This window comes from Aquarana catesbeiana, linkage group LG07, assembly GCF_042186555.1.
Source record: "Aquarana catesbeiana isolate 2022-GZ linkage group LG07, ASM4218655v1, whole genome shotgun sequence".
Classification (NCBI taxonomy): domain Eukaryota; kingdom Metazoa; phylum Chordata; class Amphibia; order Anura; family Ranidae; genus Aquarana; species Aquarana catesbeiana.
The window spans coordinates 251,966,333-251,991,471 of record NC_133330.1 but is presented as its reverse complement, the minus strand read 5'-3'; the positions used below and the strand labels follow the sequence as shown (position 1 = coordinate 251,991,471).

The 25,139-nt window shown below is 44.5% G+C and overlaps 1 protein-coding gene across 1 annotated transcript in view; it reads right to left on the bottom strand.

The window, feature by feature from the left end:
- SELENOF (selenoprotein F) overlaps positions 1-25,139 on the bottom strand; it is a 65,626-nt gene that overhangs the window by 12,189 nt on the left and 28,298 nt on the right. Inside the window, exon 2 of the mRNA XM_073593192.1 lies at positions 7,698-7,865. Coding sequence (XP_073449293.1) covers positions 7,698-7,865 — 168 coding nt within the window. The remainder of the gene's footprint in view (positions 1-7,697; positions 7,866-25,139) is intronic.

Sequence of the window (25,139 nt, the reverse complement as noted above, 5' to 3'; positions counted from 1 at the left end):
CATAGTAATTACCATGTGGGATGTCCCAGAGCAATGCCAACTGAGGGGAGGGAGACACAACCAAGTAGGGCACCATGAGATCAGAGGATTTATACTGCTGCCTGCAGTACACTGGGCCCAAAGGCGACATCCTCATCTCTTTTTACATCCACCAGATAGAATCTGGTAAATGTATGGATTGAAGACCAAGTTTTGGCCTTGCAGAACTGAGCCATGGAGGCTTGGTGATGCACTGCCCACGAAGCACTAACAGCCCTAGAGGAGTGCGTTTTGATTTGAGAGGGTAGAACCACCTCTTTAAACCATAAGCTTGAACGATTACTTGTCCAATCTAGAAATAGTAGATTTCGATGCTGCCTGTCCTCTTTTAGGACCTTCAGGCAACACGAATAAAACATCAATTTTCCCAATCTGAGCAGTCGCTTTTAAGTAGACTTTGACTGCTCTCACCACATCAAGAGAATGTAGTGATTTTTTTCTTCCATAGAACAGGGTTTTGGAAAAATGAAGGTAGAACAATATCCTGGTTTATATAAAAACCTGATATTACCTTTGGTAAAAAGTTAGGATGAGGACGCAATACTACCTTATCCTTGTGAAGGATAAAAATATGGCTCTTTACAAGGAGCAGCCAATTCCAATACCCTTCTTGCAGCAGATATGGTTACCAGAAAAAATAGTTTCCTTGTCAAGAAAAGGACCAAGGGAATATGTTGTATCGGCCCAAAAAAGGCTATTTTGTAATGCCGTCAAAACTAAATGCAAGTCCCAAGGGTTCAGGGTTTACCTAACCGGAGATTAAGCCGATGTTGCCCCCTCTGAATAAAGTTATGAGCCAAAGAATGCTAAGCAAGTGGTCGTTATACCGATAAGGCCGAGACCTGTCCCTAGAAAGCACTCAAGGCCAGCCTTATTTGTCACCCCATCTGCAGAAAGTCAAAGATTCCATCTTTGACCTATTTCCTGGGGTGCAACTCCTGGTTTCACACCAGGAGACAGGTTTCCCAGACTCCATAATATATAATTACAGAGGCCAGCTCCCTTGCATTAACCAAGGTAGAAACTACAAAACTTAACAGCCCACGCTTCTTCAGAGTGTGGGTCTCAATAGCCAGACCGTTAAATTTAGCGTTTGTAAAGTAGGATGGAACACCGGACCTTGCGAGAGAAGGTCTGGCCGTGATGGTAGGCTGCATGGGTACTGCCATCTTTACGATCTCTGCATACCAAGTTTTCCTGGGCCCCGCTGGGGGCCACAAGAATCAACGACTTCCCTTCCTGCTCGATCCTGCGAAGAAGTTGTGGACGCAGGCAGAATAGGAGGGAATGCATAAATCAGTGAGAACTGATTCAACGGGAGTAGCAAGGCATCTGTTCCACATGCTAGCGGATCCTTTGTTTGTGACACAAAGTTGTCAATCTCTTTGTTGAACCTGGACGCAAACAGATCTATATCTGGGATCCCCCATTTTTGACATATTGACAGGAAGATATCGGGAACAACTGCTAGCGACTCAAGTAGTCCGCCTGCCAATTTTCTATTCCTAGAATGAAGACTGCCGATAGGCAAAGTACATTGTTTTCTGCCCAAGATAGGATATGATTCACCTTCCAATCTTCACCCTTCAGGAACCGGGAGCCTCGGGGAACCCACAATCCTGGACCTGTAAAAAAGCACCCCGCCAGTAAAACTTTATGGCCTTAATACCAAAAATACTGAAGCCCGGGCTCCAGCTCTCTAAAAAGAGAAGTGTTACAGGCAAAACCTTGTTTCTTCGAATACGAGGCCTGGGTACCATTCAATTCGACCTAAAAGACACTTTGAATGGATCCGGCTGCATGGCTAGCCCTAGCAAGGATTGCTCCAGAGGAGCTCAGCACAGCACATCTTCACTCGTGACCAACACCTTAGACACTGGCGAAAAAAAACGGAGATACTCCCAGTAGTGGGAGGGGTTTATATAGGGAGGCAACTTCCAGGTTTAGGATGTGCCAGTGTCCAGCACCTGAAGGTGGACTATAACCCACATAGTAATTACTATGGCTCCGTGTCTCGTGATGTACGATTAAAGAAAAAGGTTCCTTTACTGATAGAGTGTGTAGTTCACTAATTCTTCTTGCGGACGTAACCGCAAGAATAACGTTTTGAGAGTTAAATTCCTTAACAAAATTGTAGCGGTTCAAAAGGTTCTTTTGTGAAGGCCTGCAAAACTACTGACAGGTCCCATTTAAGAAACTGTTTAGAAGGAGCTGGTCTGGACCTAGTAAGTGCCTTAAAATAATTGTGTAACCAAATGAACTGAAGAGATTGGCCTTTCTAGGTATACTCCCAGGGCAGCCACTTACACTTTAAGAGTGCTAATTGCAAGACATTTGTCTGCGGCGTTTCGTAAAAATTCCAAAACTGACAATGGGGGTTATTTATGAAAGGCAAATCCACTTTGCACTGTAAGTGCACTTGGAAGTTCAGTCACTGTAGATCTAAGGGGGACATGCAAGGAAAATAAAAAATAGCATTTTAACTTGCACACGATTGGATAAAAACAGCAGAGCTCCCCCTCAGATCTACAGCGAGTGCACTTACAAGTGTACTTGTAATGTAAAGTGGATTTGCCTTTCGTAAACAACCCCCAATGTCCTCTACGGTTCGGTTTGATGGACACCAAGAGTTGTAGACTCAAACTTTAGCGTAAATATATCTCTAGTTACTCTACTTCTACTGGCGAGTAAAGTGGATACTAGGAGGTTCTGACAATCCTTTGTACACTTAACAGCTGCTCCTCAGATACCAGGCAGTGAGGCTTAGTCTGGCTATAGCCAGGTGGTATACTGGGTCTTGAAGTAGTAAGTTCTGTCTGAGAGGAAGCTGCCACAAAGGTTTGACTGGGTGGGGAGAGAAGTTCCAGACGACATCCCTCTGTTACTGCAAGATATAGGGGCTTTCGGAGATCCTCTTCCACTGAGGGACAAAGTTGGACAATCTCCCCCCTACCCTGATGCTGGCGTCACTTAGACTGCTTGGTGGCGTCTTTAGGTCCAGAAAAGAGCAGACTACCTTTTTGTGCGCTCTTTCCCTTTCCCCACCTTCTATTCGCATCCTTTTTTCCTTTGAATTGACCCTGGTTAGAGGAGGGACGAAAAAAAACTTCCTGCCCCTTTCTCCTTTAGCTTTAACTGGGAACTTTTTTCCCTTTTCTGCTGACCTTGACAGCACCTGATCCAGGCCAGGTCCAAAGAGTTGTGAACCTTCACAGCCTTACCTATTATTTCTAACGAGTCTGATTTCTTTGGAATCACTGCCTTTAGAAACATGGTTGGAAAGTCTGCCTAACCATGCGTCCACATTTCTTGCCACGCATGCTGACGCCAAAGCAGGAGCCATGGCAGCCGCATTGGAATCCCATTCTCTGTGCAAAAGCGCCTTCGCCCTTCTGTCCATTTGGTCTTTTAGGTTCCCAGGAATCCTCAAAAGACAAGTCAGATTTTTTAAAAACCTGCGACAGAGCTGCGTCTAACTTAGGGGTTTTAAAGAATTTCTGCTCTTCTTCCTCCCCAAAAGGAAACCTTCTCTTCCAAGTTTGAGTCTAAGAACCTTTCTTTCCGGGTCTTTCCACTCTCTCAAAATCACCTCCTTTAGGGCCTGATGAACTGGGAACACCCTGGACTGAGGCTTTCCCAAACCCCTGTACATCTTGTCCCGGGCCGACGCCTGAACCGGAGGTTCTGGGATAGCCTCAGAGGCATAGATCGCCCTAAGTAACTGCCCCATGTCTTCCACGGGAAAGAGGTGGCTACTAGCTCTAGGACTGTCACTATCCTGGCTGTCAGCGTCTGTGTCTACACCTTCCTCTAATGGAGTCCTCCTCTGACTCCTCTGGGTCCTCAAACTCCTCAACTCCCGAAGTGACAGAGGAAGGGGGTCCTTGCAAGGTTTTCTGAACCCTGTCTGAAAAACCTTCCTGAGAGGAAGTGCCTTCTCTAGAGGACAGATTTCTCGATCCTCCTCTTTAAGCGCTATAGCTGTCTTAATAGACTGGAGGGTAGAAAGCATCTCCGACTGTACCGCAAGGAAGTCCCTCATAACCTGTGAGGTTTCCTTACTAGACAGTTTCTGTATGCACCTATAGCAAAAAGGTTTCACATGGTCCTGTGGGAGATTATCATTACAGTTCCCACGTCTTTTTGACCTGGGAGGAGGGGGATTTTTGCCCTTCATCTTGTGAGCCCCCTGAGCAGAGCCGCCAGGATCTAGGGAGACAAAAAAGACAAAGTCCAAACTTTAACCAGTTTCCTAAGACTCTGTGTGTGTCTCCCCCCCCATGGTGTAGGTAAGACCCCTCTTACTTCACCACATTCAAAACGGAAGAGGACTCACCACCACTGGCCTCTTCCTAGGCTAAGGTTGCAGCTGTTACCTCCTCTCCATCCATATCTGCTGCTTTGCAAGGTTTTCCGACCCCAAAAAAAAGGAGTATCGTGAGGCCTCCTGCTTTTCCCTGAAGCGCTGAGTGTCTATCTCCTATACACCGATGATCGGCGCCATTTTGTTGGAGAGCCGCTGTCTGAGGATTTTGGCCTCTAGTGTCCGAATCTGCCATTTTGGCATAGCCCGGAAGTCGGAAGTTACAGCGCCCGGAACCGCCGCCATCTTACTCCACCCTGGGATGTCTGCTCCATACACAGGAGCTTCAGCATTCCCTATGAAGTCCAGGACCTCCACCAGCCCTACAAGGCACCAAGGTACCAACCTGGCTGGCATCCTCTACCCCCTCTGCGGCCTAGACACCAGCCTGAGCTCCAGTTCCTTCATCACCTCCGTACCTGACTGGGTGGAATTAAAAAGTAGGAGGACCCACCTCGGCTTCCACCGCCGAGATCAGTTGTAGACCCAGGAGGATGCTGAGGTAGATGGCTGACTCAGGGAAGGATTTGCAAGAGAAGAGCGAAGATTATATGGTAGCATCCAGCTCTTAACTGATACGATTAAATCGCCGCATGCAGAAGAAGCTTCCTCCCCAACTACGGAGTGAAGGTCTTCTTCCATCCCTCAGGTAACTTTGCCTTACATGAAGGATACTTTTTAACCAGCTGGTCAGAGCTCTGCCAAAAAAAAAAAACAAAAAACAAAAACACACATTCCCACAAGTCAACATGACCTAACAGACTCACTACAGGTGCACAGGAAGCATACACAGAACCAACTCCATGTGCCCAGACAGGCCCCAGTCACCAGGGGGAAAGTAAACAGAGGCACTACAGTATGCGGGGCAGACCACCCATATACCCCTTACCTGGGCCTTGCTGGTGCCTGTCCCATTCGCTGCTGCCGCCACCGAACCTATTGCGGTGGTGCAGTGCTGTATGTAGCTTGAAGTGCCGGTTCCGGACTCCATTAGTGCCACTCCATAAACCGGCATATAGGCACCAGCTACGCTCCTCCCTTCGCGCAGCGCACCTGCTTCTGGGTGCCGCCACCTCACTTCCGGCTGGCAGAGTTCTAATCTACCACCAAAAAGATGGCAGCGGCGTGTAGAGGTGACAAACGGGCAGAAAACAAACCCGTGGCCGGTCCTGCCACCGCTTAGGAGCAGCGTCAATGAGCAGTACAAGCTCTCCCTGAGCTGAAGAGGGAGAAGGAGCACACTTATCAGCCATCTCTGGCTGTAAATAACTGTAAACAGCTTCTGCCACCCAAGTAGCCTAGCTGAATTACTCTCAATGTATACATTTCCACACCTTGGATTATTTCCTCGATGTAAAGTGCTGCGCAAACTGAATTTGGGAGATTCACTCCTGTAAGTTATCATGGAGAAAAAAACAAACAAAAAAAAAAAAAAAAATAATAATAATAATAATAATAATAATAATAGATGTCGCCATTGAAGCTTTATCACCAATCTGTTTCCACGACAACCCAAAATATCCAAAATCCAATTATCACAAGGACAGAAAGTGAGGTGAAATCTTCTGACCAGGGGCACAGACAGCAAAACAAATGTTAACCTCCCTGGCGGTTTTCCCGAGTGCGGCTCGGGGTTAAATTTCAGTACCATTAGCGGTAACCCCGAGCCACACTCAGGATTGCATTGCAGGATCCTGGTGCGGTATACTTGCCTTATCCCCAGGATCCTGCGATGTCCCCCCGGTGTGTCCGCGGGCACTGTCCTCTGCCCGATGCCTCCTTGTCGGGCTCCATTCCCTGCGAGCGTCGCAACGCAGGGAGGGGGGTGGTTGGGGGGGGGGGGGGGTAGGGGGGCGGAGCCCGGCGGCAAATTAAAAAAATATAAAATTCATAATACATACAGTACACTGTAATCTTACACAGATTACATTACTGTATGAAATTACTTCACATCCCTTTTGTCCCTAGTTTGTCCAGTGCCCTGCATGCAGTTTTATATGATATATACTGTTCTTCCTGCCTGGAAACTGGAGATTGTCCATAGCAACCAAAAAGTATCCCTTTACGTCAAAAGTGGTTTTAGAGCAGCTAGAAAATAGCGATAGTAAATTAGAACACTTGCAAAATTGAGCGATAGTGAATTGTGGGGAAATTCATTTTACTATTATATTATATTTTTTTTTATAATTATTTATTATACTATAATTTATGATTTTATGTTTCAAAAACTTTATCATACCCGGGATATCTACTAGACTCTTGTTTGGACAGATTTAAGTGTGTTATTGCTAAGAATTACAGGCCTACAATATAAAACGGCAAATTTCTATGCAAAATAATTGTCCTCCAGGGAGGCTAAAAGGGGTGTTAACCCTTCCATATGCTACCTAAGAAATGTAAAAAAATTAAAATACACAAAAATCTCTCTCTCTCTCTCTCTCTCTCTCTCTCTCTCACAACAAAAAAAAACAAAAAACACAAACACCTAAATATATTAGTATCTGTTCCAATTTACATACAAATTCAACTTAAAGCAAACCTTCAGTAATTTTTTTTTTTTTCAACTTTCCATCTATTAAATCTTCTGCCCTTGTGGTTTTAACCTTGGACAGTAATTTTTTTTTCTGCCAGTAAATAAAGTAAAAGAAAAGATTCCAGGACAGGCAAGTGTCCTAATATTAAAAGTCAGCAGCTACAGTATGTGTTGCTGCTGACGTAATTTTTGGAGGGGGAAGCCGGAACACCTCTTCAATATTGATGGAGGTAGCCGCTTTAAAAAAGCGTTGGCTGAAGTTTGGCTTTATTTTTACCCGGAGGACAACCTTTTTTTAATAAACCAGACATAAAAAAAAAAAATTAAGGAAACTCTCCAACACTGATTTTTTTTTTTTTTATTAAAGGGAAGTTGGTGGAAGGCTAAAACATCAGTCAGGCTGGTTTCTAACCCTTCCCCCTCTGAAAAAAAATAAAATACGCTTTTGGCTACAGATAAACTTAACCCTATTGCTACCACAATGGCATGCGTCATACATTATGGCAATGAAAGGGTCAAACACCACTCATAGCTGTAGTAGCACTCATGAGGTCGATTTATCAATAAATCAGGCTCTCCATGGTTAGTTCCAAGCAATCACTTTTAAAGCCTAAGATGTGTGTGTAAATGACAACTGTGCAACACATTAGGTATCGCCATGCATGCCAAAGCAAGGGGAACAATTCTAAATGAGGCTGGCTGTAAAAGGTTTCTAATGTGTTGTGATCATGGAAATAGACATTTATGCTTTTTGAAATATACCTTTCGTGATTCAAAGCGTGCCTCTTCCTGGCAACACTGTCTGCAAGGTGTTTCAATCCCATTCAGTTGAAACTGCCCAAGCAGATCACAGGAGGTACACAATAAGTTACTGGAAAACCCAAGGTCCCTGCATGCTTCTGAAGACAGCTCCACTCCATATGCCGATATCTGAAAAACAAAAAACAAACCCTCATTAGAGACTTACCGGTAACGGTATTTCCATGACTCTTTCAGGATAGCTACTTGAGAGAGATTATTGGCTACACCCTCTACAGGAAACACATATCAGATACAATTTAAAAAGGCCCCTCCCTCTCCTCTGACACTTAGTTGTTTGAAGATCAATTAAACCTCCACCAAAAGGGCACTCGGCAGAGGAATAACAGAAACGCACTAAAACACTACCACCAGGTAAACAAAGGAGACCAGTGAATACAGAATAGGGTGGGAATATAGACGCTGTCCTGGAAGATTCATGGAAATAATGTTACCAGTAAGTCTAATGGGGGTTTTCCCCCCTAATCTTCCAGGACAGCTACTTGAGAGGATAAGTAAGATTCTATACTTTAGGGAGGGATGACAGCCTGAAGTACTTTCCTACCAAAAGGAGAGGTCCTGGCTGGAGAGCATCTGGAATTTAATGCTTGATAATCGCATGAGAGGAGGACCAGACAGCAGCTTTAGAAATTTCTTTCAATGATGCGGCCATGGATCTCGTTGAATGAACTCTGATTCTGGAAGGAGGGTTGTGTCCGACGCTGTGTAAGCGTCACAAACAGCTTCCCTAATCCATCTAGATGCTTTAGTCCCCTTCTTGGGGCCACTGAACAACATTAAGAGTTGGGAGGATCTCCTAAACTCACTAGACCTTTCTAGATAAAAGCAGAAGGCATCTTTTCAAAAAACAAAATCTTTCCTCTTACGCATTCTTGGGGAGGAACAAAAAACTAGGAAGAACTACCACCTGGGACCTGTGAAAGCTGGAAGAAACTTTGGGAAGGAACAAAGGATCGGGCCTAAGGCTGGATTCACACCTATGCATTTAGTGCTTTTTGCAGATTTGCACTACAGTCCATCCACCATGGTTTCCTACGGAACACATTCTGTAGTGCAAATCTGCAAAAAGCACGAAAAATGCATAGGTGTGAATCCAGCCTAAATCACTACCCTGTCCTCTAAAATCCTCAGGAAAGGGTCCTTACAGGAAAGACTCTAGATCAAAAATCCTTCTCCCTGGCGTTATAGCCAAAAGAAAGGAAATCTTTAAAAGGAAAAATCAATTTCAGAGACGCCTCATGCAAAGGCTCAAAAGGAGCCCTAGTCAGAGCATTTAACAGACCTGGTTGTATACCTAGATCTGGCTAAAAGGAACCTCCTGATCAAAGGGTTCTCAGCTAGTCTTTTTTTTTCTTCTGTAAGCAAAGATAGGACAGCAACCTGAACCCTAAGGGTGCTGACAGAAAGAACTTTCTTTACTCAAAAAAAAAAAAAAAAGAAATTTATATTAGGGAGTAGATAAGGAATCTATTCCTGTCTTCTGCCAAGAAACAAAAGTTTTCCAAACTTTCCCATAGATCTTTGTGACCAATTTACCGCTGTCCAGAATAGTGTCAATAACCCTCTCTAAACACCCTCTTAGCTGTAGGAAAAGCCGCTCAGCCTCCAGGCCGTCAAATGTCTTAGGGTTTGGATGGAGCACCGGCACCTGACGGAGAAGATCCCTCAGTTCCGGCAGGAGCCAGGGGGGGGGGGGTTCTATTGAGAGAGCTCTCAGCAAGGAGAACCAACTCCTCCTGGGCCACCAAGGGGCAATCAGGATACTTTCTGCTTGGTCCTTGATAATCTTCCGAACTACCAGCGGTAAGAGGGGAAATGGAGGGAAGGCATTGGCCAGAGTGAAATCCCACTGGAAGGAGAGCACATCTGTCCCTAAGGACTTAGTCTCTTTCCAGTGAAAAGAAAGCCGGTAGTTGAGACTGGATGCAAATAGATCCACTGTGGGAACACCCCACTTTAGCACGATCTCTTTGAAAGTGTCTTGATTCCGTTCCCAACTGCTGGCACTGATCTTTACTCTGGTCAGTCTGCCAGAACATTCGCTGTCCCACTGATGTGCACCGCCCTGACTGAAGAGACATTGTCCTCTGCCCAGAATCTGCTGGGTTAACAATAGAAGAGTATCCGAGCGAGTACCCCCTTGCTTGTTTAGGTACGCCACGGTCGTGGCATTGTCTACACAAAAAAAAAAAAAAAAAAAAAAAAAAAAAAAAAAAAAAATCAACAAATCCTTTGACTTAACCCTCTCCTCCAGAGCAATTAAAGCCTTCCCCACCTCTAACAGCTCTCTGAAATTCGACGAGCGGCATGCCTCCTCTGGCAACCAGGCTCCCTGGGCCTGCCAGTGCCCTAAGTGAGCACCCCCGCCTGGCATCTGTAGTATTTTTGCCCAGTCCTTCCCTGCAGATGTTCCCACCGCTCCCACCAGGACAGATTGAGAAAATCCTCTTGGAAGCTGTACAAGCTGATTCAAAATAACTTTTTCTGCGATCCCAATGACGCAGAAGAAACGCCTGAAGGGGCCTGGAGTGCAATTGGGCCCATGACACCCCTGGGATGGCTGCAGTCATTAAGCCCAATAACTGCATGATCTGATGAAGGGAGGCCTGCGGGAGCAACTTGAAATTCTGCATGGAGAGAAGAATCTTTAGGATCTTTTCTTCCGGAAGCAAAATCTTTTGGGCAACAGTGTATTAGGTAACCCAAAAAGGGCATGATCTGGGAGGGAACCAAGCAAGAGAGACTTTTGCTGGTTGACTTTCCACCCCAATTTCTGAAAGGTCCGTGAGATCAATTGTAGATCCTGAACAAGGGTCTCTCTCAGGCAAAGACCAAAAAATCATCCAAATATGGAACGATCGATACCTGTATATCGGTATTTGAAAATAGGCCATGATTTTTGTGAAAATCCTTGCTGCTGCCGAGAGACCAAAAAGGGAGGGCTTTGAACTGCCAATGACTTGGACCGTTCTCCATGAGAACTGCAAATCTGAGGAATTTTTGATGACTCCGGCAGATTGGTACATGAAGATAAGCGTACTGAAGATCCAGGGTTACCATGAACACCCCGGTAATAACAGATTCCTTATAGAATAAATGTCTTCCATCTGGAAATGTCTGTAGACTATAAATCTGTTCAGGACGCTTAAATTGATGACCATCGGAAACCCGTAGGAAGCCTTCTTTACATGAGAATAAAATCCCCAGAAAATTTGGTCTTCCGGAACGGGAGAAATAACTCCCTCCGTTTCCCACTTTGCAATCAGATTCACCATGGCCTGCCGTCTCTTGGTCCCTCGGCAAACCTCTGGGGAGGAGGGCTTTTTAATCCAACCTGTAACCACTTTCTATCATTTGGATAAAAGGATGGTTGGAAATCTCTGCCCATTCTTTGATAAAATGGGACAAATCTCCCTCATACCCCTGCTCTGGCGTATCTGGGGATTTTTGGTAGGGGCTGAAGGAGCAAAGAGTGCCCCCCTCCTTTTTGTTTGTCTTTGTTAAAAGACCACTTCTTTGCCTGTTGCCTATTGGCCTTAAAATTAACTTTGTTCTGGAAGCCACAAAAAGGCCTTTTTTCCCAGGGCTTATTCCTTTGAGAAGACGGAAACCGCTTACTCTTCTTGGAGGAACAAGCTAGGACTTCCTCTAAGGAAGAACCGAATAAGAGCTTGCCCTCAAAAAGGGTATGCCGCAGAGTTTATTCTTGGAGGCAAGATCACCTTCCCAAGATTTCAGCCAGATGGCCCATCTAGCTGAATTAATGGAGTGCTGAAGTCCTGGCTACAGATTTTACAGAATCTGCTGCAGCATCAGCCAAAAAAAGGACTTCTGGAAAACAAGTTACCGGTAAGTCTAACTTGAATTTTCCCAAGACGTCCAAATGCCTGATCGCTGGCAGATGCAAGGTCCAGCCTATAATGCCGCACAAAGGTGCGGCAAATTGACCACGTTGCCGCCTTGCAAATTTGTTCAGGGATGGCACCAGCTCTCTGCCCAAGTGGCCGCAAGCGCTCTGGTTGAGTGTGCACAAATCTGCATGTGAATATGCCTCCAGAATGGATAATTTCAGCCATCTGGCTAAAGAAACTTTAGAAGCCTGGCAACCTCTCGTTGCCCGAAAAAAGAACAAATAAGGAGTCTGTTCGCCTAAAGTCCTTTGTTATTTCTAGCCAACATAACAAAATCCATTTGATGTCTAACATATGAAAAAAGGTCTCCTTCTCCCCCAACGGATTAGCACAGAAGGTTGGGAGCACAATGTCTTGTGAATGATTATGAATGGAAGCTACCATTCATAATCATTTACCAGTGTAACTCTATCCGGAAACACTGACAGGCAAGGTTCCTTAACCACTTTAAGACTAGCCTCATTTTGGATTTTAGGTGTTTACATGTTTAAAACAGGTTTTTCTGCTAGAAAATTACTTAGAACCCCCAAACATTATATATGGTTTTTCTTCTAACACCCTAGAGAATACAATGGCGGTCATTGCAATACTTTTTTTTGCACCGTATTTGCGCAGCGGTCTTATAAGCGCACTTTTTTTGGAAAAAAATTCACTTTTTTGAATAAAAAAATAAAACAGTAAAGTTATCCCAATTTTTTTTTATATTGTGAAATATAATGTTACGCCAAGTAAATTGATACCCAACATGTCATGCTTGAAGATTGCGCCCGCTCGTGGAATAGCGTCAAACTTTTACCCTCAAAAATCTCCATAGGCGACGTTTAAAAAATTCCACAGGTTGCATATTTTGCGCTACAGAGGAGGTCTAGGGCTAGAATTATTGCTCTAGCTCCACCGGTCGCGGCGATACCTCACATGTGTGGTTTGACCACTGTTTTCATATGCGGGCGCTACTCGCGTATGCGTTCGCTTCTGCGCGCGATCTCGTCGGGACAGGGGGGTTTTAAAAATTTATTTTTTTTTTTTAATTTATTTTACAATATTTTATTTATTTTTACACTGTTAAAAAAAAAAAAAAAAAAAAAAATTGTGTCACTTTTATTTCTATTACAAGGAATGTAAACATCCCTTGTAATAGAAAAAAGCATGGCAGGACCTCTTAAATATGAGATCTGGGGTCAAAAAGACCTCAGATCTCATATTTACACTAAAATGCAATAAAAAAAAAAAAAAAAAAGAAAAAAAAAGTCATTTAGAAAAATGACATTTACGCCCTTAGAAAACCTGAAGGCGGTGCTTGGTTTTCGGGGTCCCGTACGTGGCTAGGCTCCCAAAAAGTCTCACACGTGGTATAACCATACTCAGGAGAAGCAACAGTACGTATTTTGGGGTGTAATGTCACATATTCCCATGGCATGATTGAGCAATATATCATTTAGTGACAACTTTGTGCAAAAAAAAAAAAAAAAAAAAAAAAAAAAAAAAGTGTCTCTTTCCCGCAACTTGTGTCACAATATAAAATATTCAATGGACTCGACATGACTCTCAGCAAATAGCTTGGGGTGTCTACTTTCCAAAATGGGGTCATTTGGCGGGGGGGGGGGGGGTTTGAACTGTCCTGGCATTTTATACACAACATTTAGAAGCTTATGTCACACATCACCCACTCTAACCACTTGAAGACAAAGTCCTTTCTGACACTTTGTTTACATGAAAAAATTATTTTTTTTTGCAAGAAAATTACTGTGAACCCCAAAACATTATATATTTTTTTAAAGGAAATGCCCTACAGAATAAAATGGTGGGAGTTATATATATTTTTTTTTCACACAGTATCTGCGCAGCGATTTTTCAAATGCATTTTTTGGGTTAAAAAACACACTTATTTAAATTTTAATGCACTAAAAAACACACTATATTGCCCAAATGTTTGATGAAATAAAAAAGGGGATATTTACATTCCCTGAGATAACAATCAAAAAGATTAAAAAAAAAAAAATGAAAGGAAAAGTTTAAAAATAAGATAAAAAAGCAAAAAAATAATAAAGCACCCCTGTCCGCCCTGCTCTTGTGCAAAGGCGAACGCAAGCGTCGGTCTGGCGTCAAATGTAAACAGCAATTGCACTATGCATGTAAGGTATCACCGCGAAGGTCAGATCGAGGGCAGTCATTTTAGCAGTAGACCTCCTCTGTAAATCTAAAGTGGTAACCTGTAAAGGCTTTTAAAGGCTTTTAAAAATGTATTTAGTTTGTCGCCACTGCACGTTTGTGCGCAATTGTAAAGCATATCATGTTTGGTATCCATGTACTCGGCCTAAGATCATCTATGATAGCAATAGGTAGTGATAGGTACTCTTTTTTTGAAAAAAATTGAGGTCTATTAAACCCTAGATCTCTCCTCTGCCCTCAAAGCATCTGACCACACCAAGATTGGTGTGATAAAATGCTTTCCCAATGGCGCTGTTTACATCCGGCGAAATCTAAGTCATGAAATGCTCGTAGCTTCCGGTTTCTTAGGCCATATAGATGTTTGGAGCCACTCTGGTCTCTGATCAGCTCTATGGTCAGCTGGCTGAATCACCGGCTGGATTCTCAGGTTCTCTGTTGGGAAAGGAGAGCCAGACAAAAACATGGAAGACGATTGGGGGGGGGCATTCCCTCCCACTGCTTGTACAGGCAGTCTAGAGGCTAATTAGCCGCTAGGATTGCTTTTACATGAAAGCCGACCGCTGGCTGAAAAGAATGATACCAACTAAATCTGCAGGCATCATTCTGGTATAACCACTCAAAGTCCAGCAACATACCAGTACATTGCTGGTCCTTGTTGGGCATATATTGTAATCTCCTTTTCTGTGGGCTGAACGAAAAAAAGATTGATCGGTGGGTATGCCCACCATTAGAATACCTCCCTTCATCCACCCACTTCTAATGATCGGCATACATGCACAGTTTATATATGCCGAAGCATGGGGGCATCCTCCCGCAAAAGGTAGGAGCAAATCGTTCCTCCGCCCCTGCTGCCCCCATGCTTCGGCATATATCACCTCCGCTGGAGTCACGGTTTTATATATCGTGGGAGCAAACGCTGTTGCTGTCAAGATAAATAAATCCGCGCTGCAGCTGAATGGCGTACTTGAAGACAAAAAAATGGTTAACAATAAAACACAGTAAACGGTAAAGTATAAAAAAATTGCATACCTGAAAAGCAAACAAAACATTGCAGAATAGAATACAGTAAAAAAGAGCAGAACAATAGAGAGAGAATATAGAGAGAGCAATAAAACGACAACTATGTTTATTTTTTTTGTGTTTTTTTTTTTTTTTACACTTTTTTTGTAACTAACTTTTGTAACTGTAACCGGTTCCAGATTCGGGTCTCAAAATGCGATGGCATCTTGGGAGACCCTATGAAAGTGTGCCTAGTCTGTGCAATGCTGTACCCTATGCTAATACCCAACTAGTGAACGGTAGCGTTCAAAACATTCACCAATGCAAAGACCAGGATTGTCAGGACAGGAGGGACAATAATAGCAGGTGTCACACCTATATCCACGCTTGCTGCAGACACGACATCTTTTTTGAAGGGGTTCGTTGGGTAGGAGTACCTACCTACCTCCTCGTCGGGAGGACAAAGAAAATGCCTCTCATGCAGCCGACTGAATTTGGTTGGAGATGTGAATGGGGGGGGAGGGGGGGGGGTACGGGCGCTGCAGAAGTGGTGGGTTCCCAATTAGGATTGGCGAATGCAGCAGGAAGGGCATTATGGGCATGACGGGCCTGTGTTTGTCTTCTTCTTGGTGGCAGCGGGACACTACTTGCGCTTGCCACCTCACCAGCTTGAACTGCACTCGCCACGTCACCAAGTATTACTGCAGTGCTGGTTTGACTACGACCGGGGTGTACTAGGCCACTGGTGCTTGCAAGTTCCCCAAAACGCTACCAAAAAAAACTGTTAGCGATCGCAGGGATCAGGCCTGACTCTGCGAATGCTGCAGTTGTGCGTTTAGTGTTTTGTAAGTGACAGTGATCGATTGATACTGTACTTGGGTGGGCTGGGCGGAGGGGCAAAAAACGCAGGTGCTAGCAGGTATCTGGGCTGATCCCGCTAACACTGAGTTTTTGGGAACCCTAAACTGCTGGGGACGCTAGTATAGATCTGATCGGATCAGATATTGATCTGTTCAGATACTATACCACAAAGGGGAGGTGTACGGTGCGTGCGTGGGTGTTAGCAGTACTGGCGCTAACCTGATGCTGCCTGGGGCTGGTGCTTGCCAGTTCACCAAAACGCTACCAAAAAAAACTGTTAGCGATCGCAGGGATCAGGCCTGACTCTGCGAACGCTGCAGTTATGCATTTAGTTTTTTGTAAGTGACAGTGATCGATTGATACTGCACTTGGGTGGGCTGGGCGGAGGGGCAAAACGCAGGTGCTAGCAGGTATCTGGGCTGATCCCGCTAATACTGCGTTTTTGGGAGCCCTAAACTGCTGGGGACGCTAGTATAGATCTGATCAGATATTGATCCGTTCAGATACTATACCACTAAGGGAAGTGTATGCTGCGTGCGTGGGTGTTAGCGGTACTGGCACTAACCTGACGCTGCCTGGGGCGACGCAGACCTTATCTGACCCTAAAACCCAAGTTATATCACCGCCGGGCGATCAGGGGGCTAAACCTTTATTCGGTAAAAAACAGCGGGTGCCCTGACACTATAAAAAATAAACGACCTAACCAGCGTCACCGTAACAGTTATACGGTGATCACTGGTGAAAGGGTTAACTAGGGGGCAATCAAGGGGTTAAAACCTTTATTAGGTAGTATATGGGGGTTCCTGACGCTATAAAAACGCTGACGGCGAAACTAAATATTTACCTCCCTAACTAGCGTCACCAGTGACACTAATGCAGCGATCAGGAAAATGATTGCTTAGTGACACTGGAGACGGGGGGTAATAAAGGGGTTAAAAAACTATTAGGGGGGTACCCTAGACCTAAAGGGGGCTAACACTAACTGCCCTACCACACTGTCACAAACTGACACCAATGCAGTAATCAGAAAAAAACAAAAAAACAAAACTGCTTGGTGTCAGTGTGACGGGGGGGAAATCGGGGGGTAAAGGGGGGTGTACAGTATGCCTGGCATGTTCTACTGTGTGTAGTGTTTGTGCACACATAGCGATGTCTTCTCTCCTCGGCTCAGTATTTCCGTTCCGGCGCCGAGGAGAGATGACATCACTTCCTCCGCTTCTGTTTACTATGCAGAAGCCGTGGAAGCCTGCCATTCGCCAGGAGCGATCATTAGGGGGGACCCCTGAATGAGTGGCCTCCCCCTCACCTCTCATTGCTCCTGACGAGAATCCGACCGCCGTAGGCACCGGGGGGGGGGGTTGCGGACCCCCCCGCCCGCGGGAAGGCAAGGACGTACCTGTAAGCCCTTTTGCCTGCCCGTGCCATTCTGCCGACGTACATCGTCGTGCGGCAGTCGGCAAGTGGTTAAGAGCATATTAAATAAGGGCATTAGCCAATGTATCTCATTGGGTAATACATTTAAAAGAGCGAACAAAAGTCCTGGATGGCTTAACTCCAATGTAAAAATGCATATAAAAGCAAAGGAGAAGGCCTTCAAAAAATACAAGGTTGAGGGATCATCCTCAGCATTGAGTCTTTATAAAGAATGCAACAAGAAATGTAAGGGTGCAATTAGGACGGCTAAGATAGAACATGAAAGACACATAGCGGAGGAGAGCAAAAAAAAAAGAAATTCTTTAAGTATGTAAACAGTAAAAAAGGGAGGACAGACCATATTGGCCCCATAAAGAATGAGGAAGGACATCTGGTTACAAAGGATGGGGAGATGGCGAAGGTATTGAATTTATTCTTCTCCTCAGTCTTCACGAGGGAATCGGGGGGGCTTCAGTAACCAAAACTGCAGTGTTTATCCTCATGTCACAACACGGGAAGCACCTCCATGGTTAACAGAGGACAGAATTAAAATTAGACTTGAGAAACTTAACATTAATAAATCACCGGGACCAGATGGCTTGCATCCGAGGGTACTTGGGGAACTCAGTCAAGTGATTGCCAGACCGTTGTTCCTAATTTTTACTGACAGTCTACTGACTGGAATGGTACCAGCTGATTGGAAAAAAGCCAATGTAGCACCATTATTTAAAAAGGGCCCAAAATACATCCCTGGGAATTACAGACCAGTTAGCCTAACATCAATAGTATGTAAATTCTTGGGAGGGGATGATAAGGGACTATATACAAGATTTTAGTAATGAGAACGGTATCATTAGCAGTAATCAGCATGGATTCATGAAGAATCGCTCTTGCCAAACAAATCTACTAACCTTCTATGAGGAGGTGAGTCGCCATCTAGATAAAGGAAGGCCCGTAGACGTGGTGTATCTGGATTTTGCAAAAGCATTTGACACAGTTCCCCATAAACCTTTACTGTACAAATTAAGGTCCGTTGGCTTGGACCATAGGGTGAGTACATGGATTGAAAACTGGCTACAAGGGCGAGTTCAGAGGGTGGTGATAAATGAGGAGTACTCGGAATGGTCAGGGGTGGGTAGTGGGGTTCCCCAGGGTTCTGTAGTCGGACCAATCCTATTTAATTTGTTCATAAATGACCTGGAGGAAGGGATAAACAGTTCAATCTCTGTATTTGCAGATGATACTAAGCTAAGCAGGGCAATCTCCGCAGGATGTGGAAACCTTGCAAGAAGATCTGAAGAAATGAATGGGGTGGGCAACTACATGGCAAATGAGGTTCAATGTAGAAAAATGTAAAAGAATGCATTTGGGTGGCAAAAATATGAATGCAATCTATACACTGGGGGGAGAACCTCTGGGGGAATCTAGGATGGAAAAGGACCTGGAGATCCTAGTAGAAGATAGGCTCAGCAATGGCATGCAATGCCAAGCTGCTGCTAACAAAGCAAACAGAATATTGGCATGCATTAAAAAGGGGATCAACTCCAGAGATAAAACGATAATCCTCCCACTCTACAAGACTCTGGTCCGGCGCACCTAGAGTATGCTGTCCAGTTCTGGGCACCAGTCCTCAGGAAGGATGTACTGGAAATGGAGCGAGTACAAAGGGCAACAGAGCTAATAAAGGGTCTGGAGGATCTTAGTTATGAGGATAGGTTGCGAGCACTGAACTTATTCTCTCTGGAGAAGAGACGCTTGAGAGGGCATAAGATTTCAATATACAAATACTGTACTGGTGACCCTACAATAGAAATAAAACTTTTTCGCAGAAGAGTTTAACAAGACTCGTGGCCACTCATTAAAATTAGAAGAAAAGAGGTTTAACCTTAAACTACGTAGAGGGTTCTTTACTGTAAGAGCGGCAAGGATGTGGAATTCCCTTCCACAGGCGGTGGTCTCAGCGGGGAGCATCGATAGCTTCAAGAAACCATTAGATAAGCACCTGAATGACCACAACATGCAGAGATATACAATTTTTCCTTAAAAAAAAAAAAAAAAAAAAAAGGAGGAACTTGAGCATTCTCTTGAGGCGAACAGGTCCAGCTTCGGCTGTCCCCACATACTGGAAATTGTCAAAGATCTCCAGATTTAGAGACTATTCTGCCTTCTGAATGAGATGCCTGCTCAGGAAATCGCCTACTCTGTTAAGGGTCCCCTTTAGGTGGATTGCAAGTGCCTCTCTGCCCAAAACAGGATTTCTGTTACCAGTGCCTGCAAGGACCTGCTCCTCGTGCCCCCCATCTGTTTAGATAAGCCACAGCGTTGCCCGTCAAAACCTGAACGTGGTCAAACTGGAGATCCTGCGTAAATATTAGTAGATCCTTCAGCGCTCTCCAATTTGAGGACCTTGTTGCCTCCCTCTTGGACCAACTTCCTTGGGCAAAGTTTTCCTTTAGGTGGGCCCCCCATCCCCAAGAGCTGGTTTCTGTGGTCGGTCTTTTTTCGACTGGAAAGGTCCAATCTAGGTCCTTTGATAGGATCTCCCGACTCCTCCACTACCAAAGTGACCTCTTCATCCGAGTTGGAATCTGAAGCTGTGATCCCATGACCTCAGGAGAAATGTTTGTAGACATCTGAAATGCAGCCTTGCCCACTGAATAGCCAGCATTGTTGAGGTCAGTACCACTAATGCCGACATAACTTGCCTTATCGTTATCGGCTGGTTGGTCTGCAGCATCAACACCGTGCACCGAACCCTGTCCTCTTTTTTCAGGGAGAAAAATTTGTTTCACTGAAACGATTAGATTAGCCCAGAAAGCGAACCTCTTGTGACGGTTTAGGGAGGATTTCTGGAGGTTTAGAATCCATCCTAGAAAGTCCAGACGGTTGCGTGCTTTGGCCAAGTTGTCCAGCAACCTTTCCCTTGAGGGGGCAAAAACAGTAGGCCGTTCAGATAGGGAATCGCAGTGATTCCCCGAAGACGAAGCTGAGCTAGGGCTTCTGCCATCACCTTGGTAAAGATCCAAAGTGAGGATAACAGCCCGAATGGCAAGGCCCTGAAATTTAGAACATGCCCTTCTTGGTCTATAAATATAGAAAAACAACCCAGACATGGTCACAACCAGTCCTGGATATCACCACAGAATGGGGGTCCACCAACCACACTTACCAGACCTATGAAAAACAACAAACATTGTGGTGTGCTCCTGGAGGGTCTGGAAACACAAAACTGAGGAGAGGGAGGGGCCTTTTAAATTGTATCCGATTTGTGTTTCCTGTAGAGGGCGGAGCCACTCATCTCTCGTAGCTGTCCTGGAAGATGAGGTGGAAATATATATATTTAACCTTTACTCCCTATTACTAGAACAGACATGCATCTTATGTCACACTGTTCTGTCTTCTGTTCGCTTTGTTTTTTTCTTTTTAATAGTGAAAATAATACTACCCTGAAATTGAACTTGCAAACTCAACAAAACTTGTTGGGGGAACATTTACTAAGCCTTTAAAGCGCTATTAAACCTAAAACCAAAAATGTAATGGTACAGCATACAAAACTTTAGATGTGGTGGCTGTATTAGTTATTTTTGTTTAGTTTTTCTCTCCTGTTTTCCAGTAAAACACCTTCTGTATTATAGTGTCCCTACTGAACCCGTCAGTAGTAAATGGTTTTTCTCAACCCTAATTGCTAAATTTGCAGAACAGCTTTTTCTGTTGAAAACAGACTCTGGCCAGATCACCAGATGAGAAGGAAATGCTCTTTTTCTTCCCCTATTCTTCCCAATTTAACTGTAAAAGGATCTTCCAGTTCAGGCTGCCCACTTTACAGAATTGGTCTTGCCCCGTTTTATTTTTGCTGGAGACACTGCTATCTACATGTGGGTTCCTAGTGGACTATTTTGTGTATTAAGCATGGATTTCTACACGGCAGCCTTCAATTTGTATGTTTGTTCTTAATTGGTTTTCTGATGTAGATTTTTGCTTGTATCATCATCTTTGGCTGCGTCTGATGCCTCATTCAGCGGTCTACATTTCTTTCCTATTATGGACTGTTTGATATGGCCTCTGTTGGCTTCTTTTTGTATAATTTGCTTACAGTCAATAAAATCTTTGCGCAATAAAATGAAAGAAAGCATAAAAGAAAACAAATGCAGCCATCACATCTAAGAATTGGTAATTTACAATATAATAAACGTTTTCTTAGCGAGCTTATATGTTTTGGCTTTGAATATATTTTTATTATACATTTTTGAACCACAATACAGAAAGTATGACAATGAAAGGGAAAAAAAAATAAATCCAAAAAAGGTCCAAGCAGAATATGTGATCGTGATCATAGTTGAAACCATCTTCCCTGTGGTTCTGAGAACACAACTGTTCGCGTGGTTACAACACAATGGAGGGAGGAACGACACACCGTGGCACTGATCTATTTTCACCATTATTCAGAAACAAAGTAGTATATTGTGAGAGACCCTAAAATATCTTCTTGTTCCATCTACAGCACAAGTATACAGATTTAATATCTGACACTTACCCACTTATTGTCAAACAGAATTATAGCACCAGCACTAAAGAATGACATCAAGCATGAAATTGAGTTACTGAAGGGGAGGGTATCACCTTGTTCACATTAGTATCCCTTTCCAGTAATGAGCATGTTAGTAGATGCCAAATAACGCATTTTCAGAACCAATTAGCTTGAATGAAAATTTGTAAACAGAGGTAGGAAAACCCTCGCGTGGGCATTTTTTTTTTCCTTGCCGACACTTGAACGGGGAAAAAAAAAAAAAAAAAAGAGAAGGGGGAGAGAAGTCTTCATAAAATTTAGGCCAATATGCATTCTGCTACATTTTTTTTTTTTTTTTTAACCAAAAAAATCCCAATAAGCGTATATTGATTGGTTTGCGCAAAGCGTCTACAAACTATGGTATACTATAATGTAGCACCCTCTACCTTAGGTAGGTGCTAGAGAGGGTTTTGTAAGGGAAACTGTACAGTTACATTTGGGTAGGCCTATGCTTCAGGCTAGGCCTGCTTGTTTTGATCTGGGGGGCAGGGAGTGGTTAGTGCAACAGTGGGTGTGACCACCTGTACTTTAGTTCTGAGGCGCCTCCCCTGCTTCCAGGAAGAATGCTCTGGAAGGGGGGCAGGGCCTAGAACTGGAGTGGCAGGCAGCTCATGTGAGGAGCGCTGACCAATCCCCAGCTGAAATTGGCAGGGAGCAGGCCTCCCATATAAGCTGAGGCAACAGCCCACTGGGGGGAGTTGTTGGCCGGGAGACATGGAGAATGGAGTACTAGACAGCAGCAGGGGCCCCATCCCCATATGGGGGGGGGGGGGGGTGCGAGGCCTAAAGGAGGAGCTCAGGAGAACTGGGAGGGAGCTTCAGCTTTACATGGGGGCTGGAGAAGCTGCCGGAACGTATGTCCAGTTAAAGTTCTCCATCATGCACTCAGGGCAGGAGGTGGTCGGTGAGTGGACCACAGTGGAGTTCTGGATGAGGCATGCCAGGGGAGCTGGGTGCAAGGCCAGTGGAGAGACTGTGGGGAGAGTGTCAAATCGCTGTGACTTGAGGGCGCAGGATTTGCAGGCCAGACTAGCTGGAAGCAGTAGTCCACCAATCAGCATGTTACTAAATTACTAGGCCGCCAGGGAGAGATACTGCAGACCTCTGGCCTAGAAACAGTGCAACCAATTCTAGCCAGCAACTGAGAGACTGTTGAGCGTGGTCTCTTTGTCAAAAGAGGATGATGTGACAGGAAGAATAATAATCTATAGTGAAAGTTTGTGCAGGAGGGTGGAAGTCCTGGGAGCAACAATCTGCAGGAGATACGCAGGAGGAGAAGAAATAATCAGCATGGTGTCATGCAGGAGAAACGCCTGTAGATATTATGTATACATCAGTACTTCACGGCTCAACCTTTTGTTCTAATTCTTAAATATGATGGCAAAGCAATTGTTCTATGGGCATCCCATATTTCCTTTCCCCCAACCAAGTTATATCCCCCAATAAACAAAAACGCAAAAATGACTGTTCATAGTCTCAGAAGGGATAGATGGAGGTCTGGCAGCAGGGTGAAATGGTGGATGTTAGTTACTAGTAGCAACCAAGCGCTACATTCATTTATTTTTACTAGTAATGGCGGCGATCAATGACTTATCAGGGGACTGCAATATTGCGGCGGACATTCTGACACTTGACACTTTCTGGGTACCAGTGACCCCAATACAGTGATCAGTGCTAAAAAAAAAAAAAAAAAAAAAAAAATTATGAACAGTCACTGTACTAACGACAGTGGCTGGGAAGGGGTTAACATCAGGGGCAATCAAAGGGTTAACTGTACCTAACCAGTGTTTTAGTACTGTATGGGAGAAGCTTTTACTAGGGGAAGACATGGATCTATGTCCCTGCTTTGCAGACACACAGGATCCATGCTTTCCTTCCTGTCAGACTGGCGATCTGCCTTGTTTAAATAGGCAGACCGCCATTTTGTCTGTCTGCAGGATGATAGGCAGGTGCTGGCAGAGTCCACGGAACCCACCACTGGGTTCCCGGGGTTTGTGTGCTGTGCAAGGAGCCAGATCACGTTCATATATGTGATCCGTTGCACAGGGGCTGCCCTGTAGCAGTAGAACTACTACTGTGGGGCAGACCTGAAGTGGTAAAACAAAACAAAAAACACACCCCACACGCTTGCTTTAACAGAGGGGATTCCAGCACTTGTCCTAAATGGCTTTACAGCCATACAGAATAGCAGCGGGAGGAGAGCAGCTCTTACAAGCACAGTGTATTGAGCCGACAGGCAAGGAGGGAGGGGGAGAGACTGACCACAAAGTGGGATGACAGAGGCACGTAAACTGACCTTGGTATCATGGATCAGCAGCCATGATAACTGGTCAGCACACCCAGAGGGGGACACATGAACAGGCAGGATCAAGCAGGTATTTTATAGAATGGGACAAAATGACACTGCAGAAGCACTATACTGTTTATCATGCTTTAAAGGAACAGGATTTTTTTTATTTTAAAGTTTACAACCGCTTTAAGCTATAGTTCGTTTTCACAATATAAAAACATTAGATCTCTGCAGGATACACTTAATGGATGCTACATATTCAAACTATCCTCAGGACAGGAAACCAGCTAAAACTGGGTGGTAGCATTGGCTAAGTCAGTGCTCCAGTGCACCACAAAGCCTAAAATTGACAAGGCAAATTCACTGGCATCTCCCCCATGGCAATGCCCAGAGATCTTACTGGAATGTGAGGTAGAGTCTATTGTTCTTCTAGAAAAGGGACATTTTCACAAAATGCACACTGGGCTCCAAAGGTGTACCAGGGATATTTTTTGATGAAGTTGGCGATATGGACCAGCATTGGTGACATAGTAGGTGAGGCTGGGGAAAACAAAAAAAAACAAAAAACACACGACACTAGCCCATCAAGTCCCACCTGTGTGTGTGCGCGATATGTCAGTATTAACATTGTATATCCCTGTATGTTGCGGTAATTCAGGTGCTTATCTAATGTTGTTTTGTTTCAACTATACATGCCCCCCCCCGTTGAAACCGCCTGTGGAAGGGAATTGCACATCCTTGCCACTCTTACAGTAAAGAACCCTCTACGCATTTTAAGGTTAAACCTCACTAAAACCAATTTTAGTGAGTGGCCACGTGTCTTATTAAACTCCCTTTTGCAAAAAAGTTTTATCCCTATTGTGGGGTCACCAGTGTGGTATTTGTAAATGGAAATCATATCCCCTCAAGTGCGAATAAGTTCAGTGCTCGCAACCTTTCTTTATAACCAATATCCTCCAGACCTTTTATTAGCTTTGTTGTCTTTCTTTGTACTCGCTCTATTTCCAGTACATCCTTCCTGAGGACTGGTGCCCAGAACTGGACAGCATACTCCAGGTGAGGCCGGACCAAAGTATTGTAGAGTGGGGGAATTATTGCTTTATCCCTGGGGTTAATCCCCTTTTTAATGCATGCCAATATTCTGCTTGCTTTGTTAGCAGCAGCTTGGCATTGCA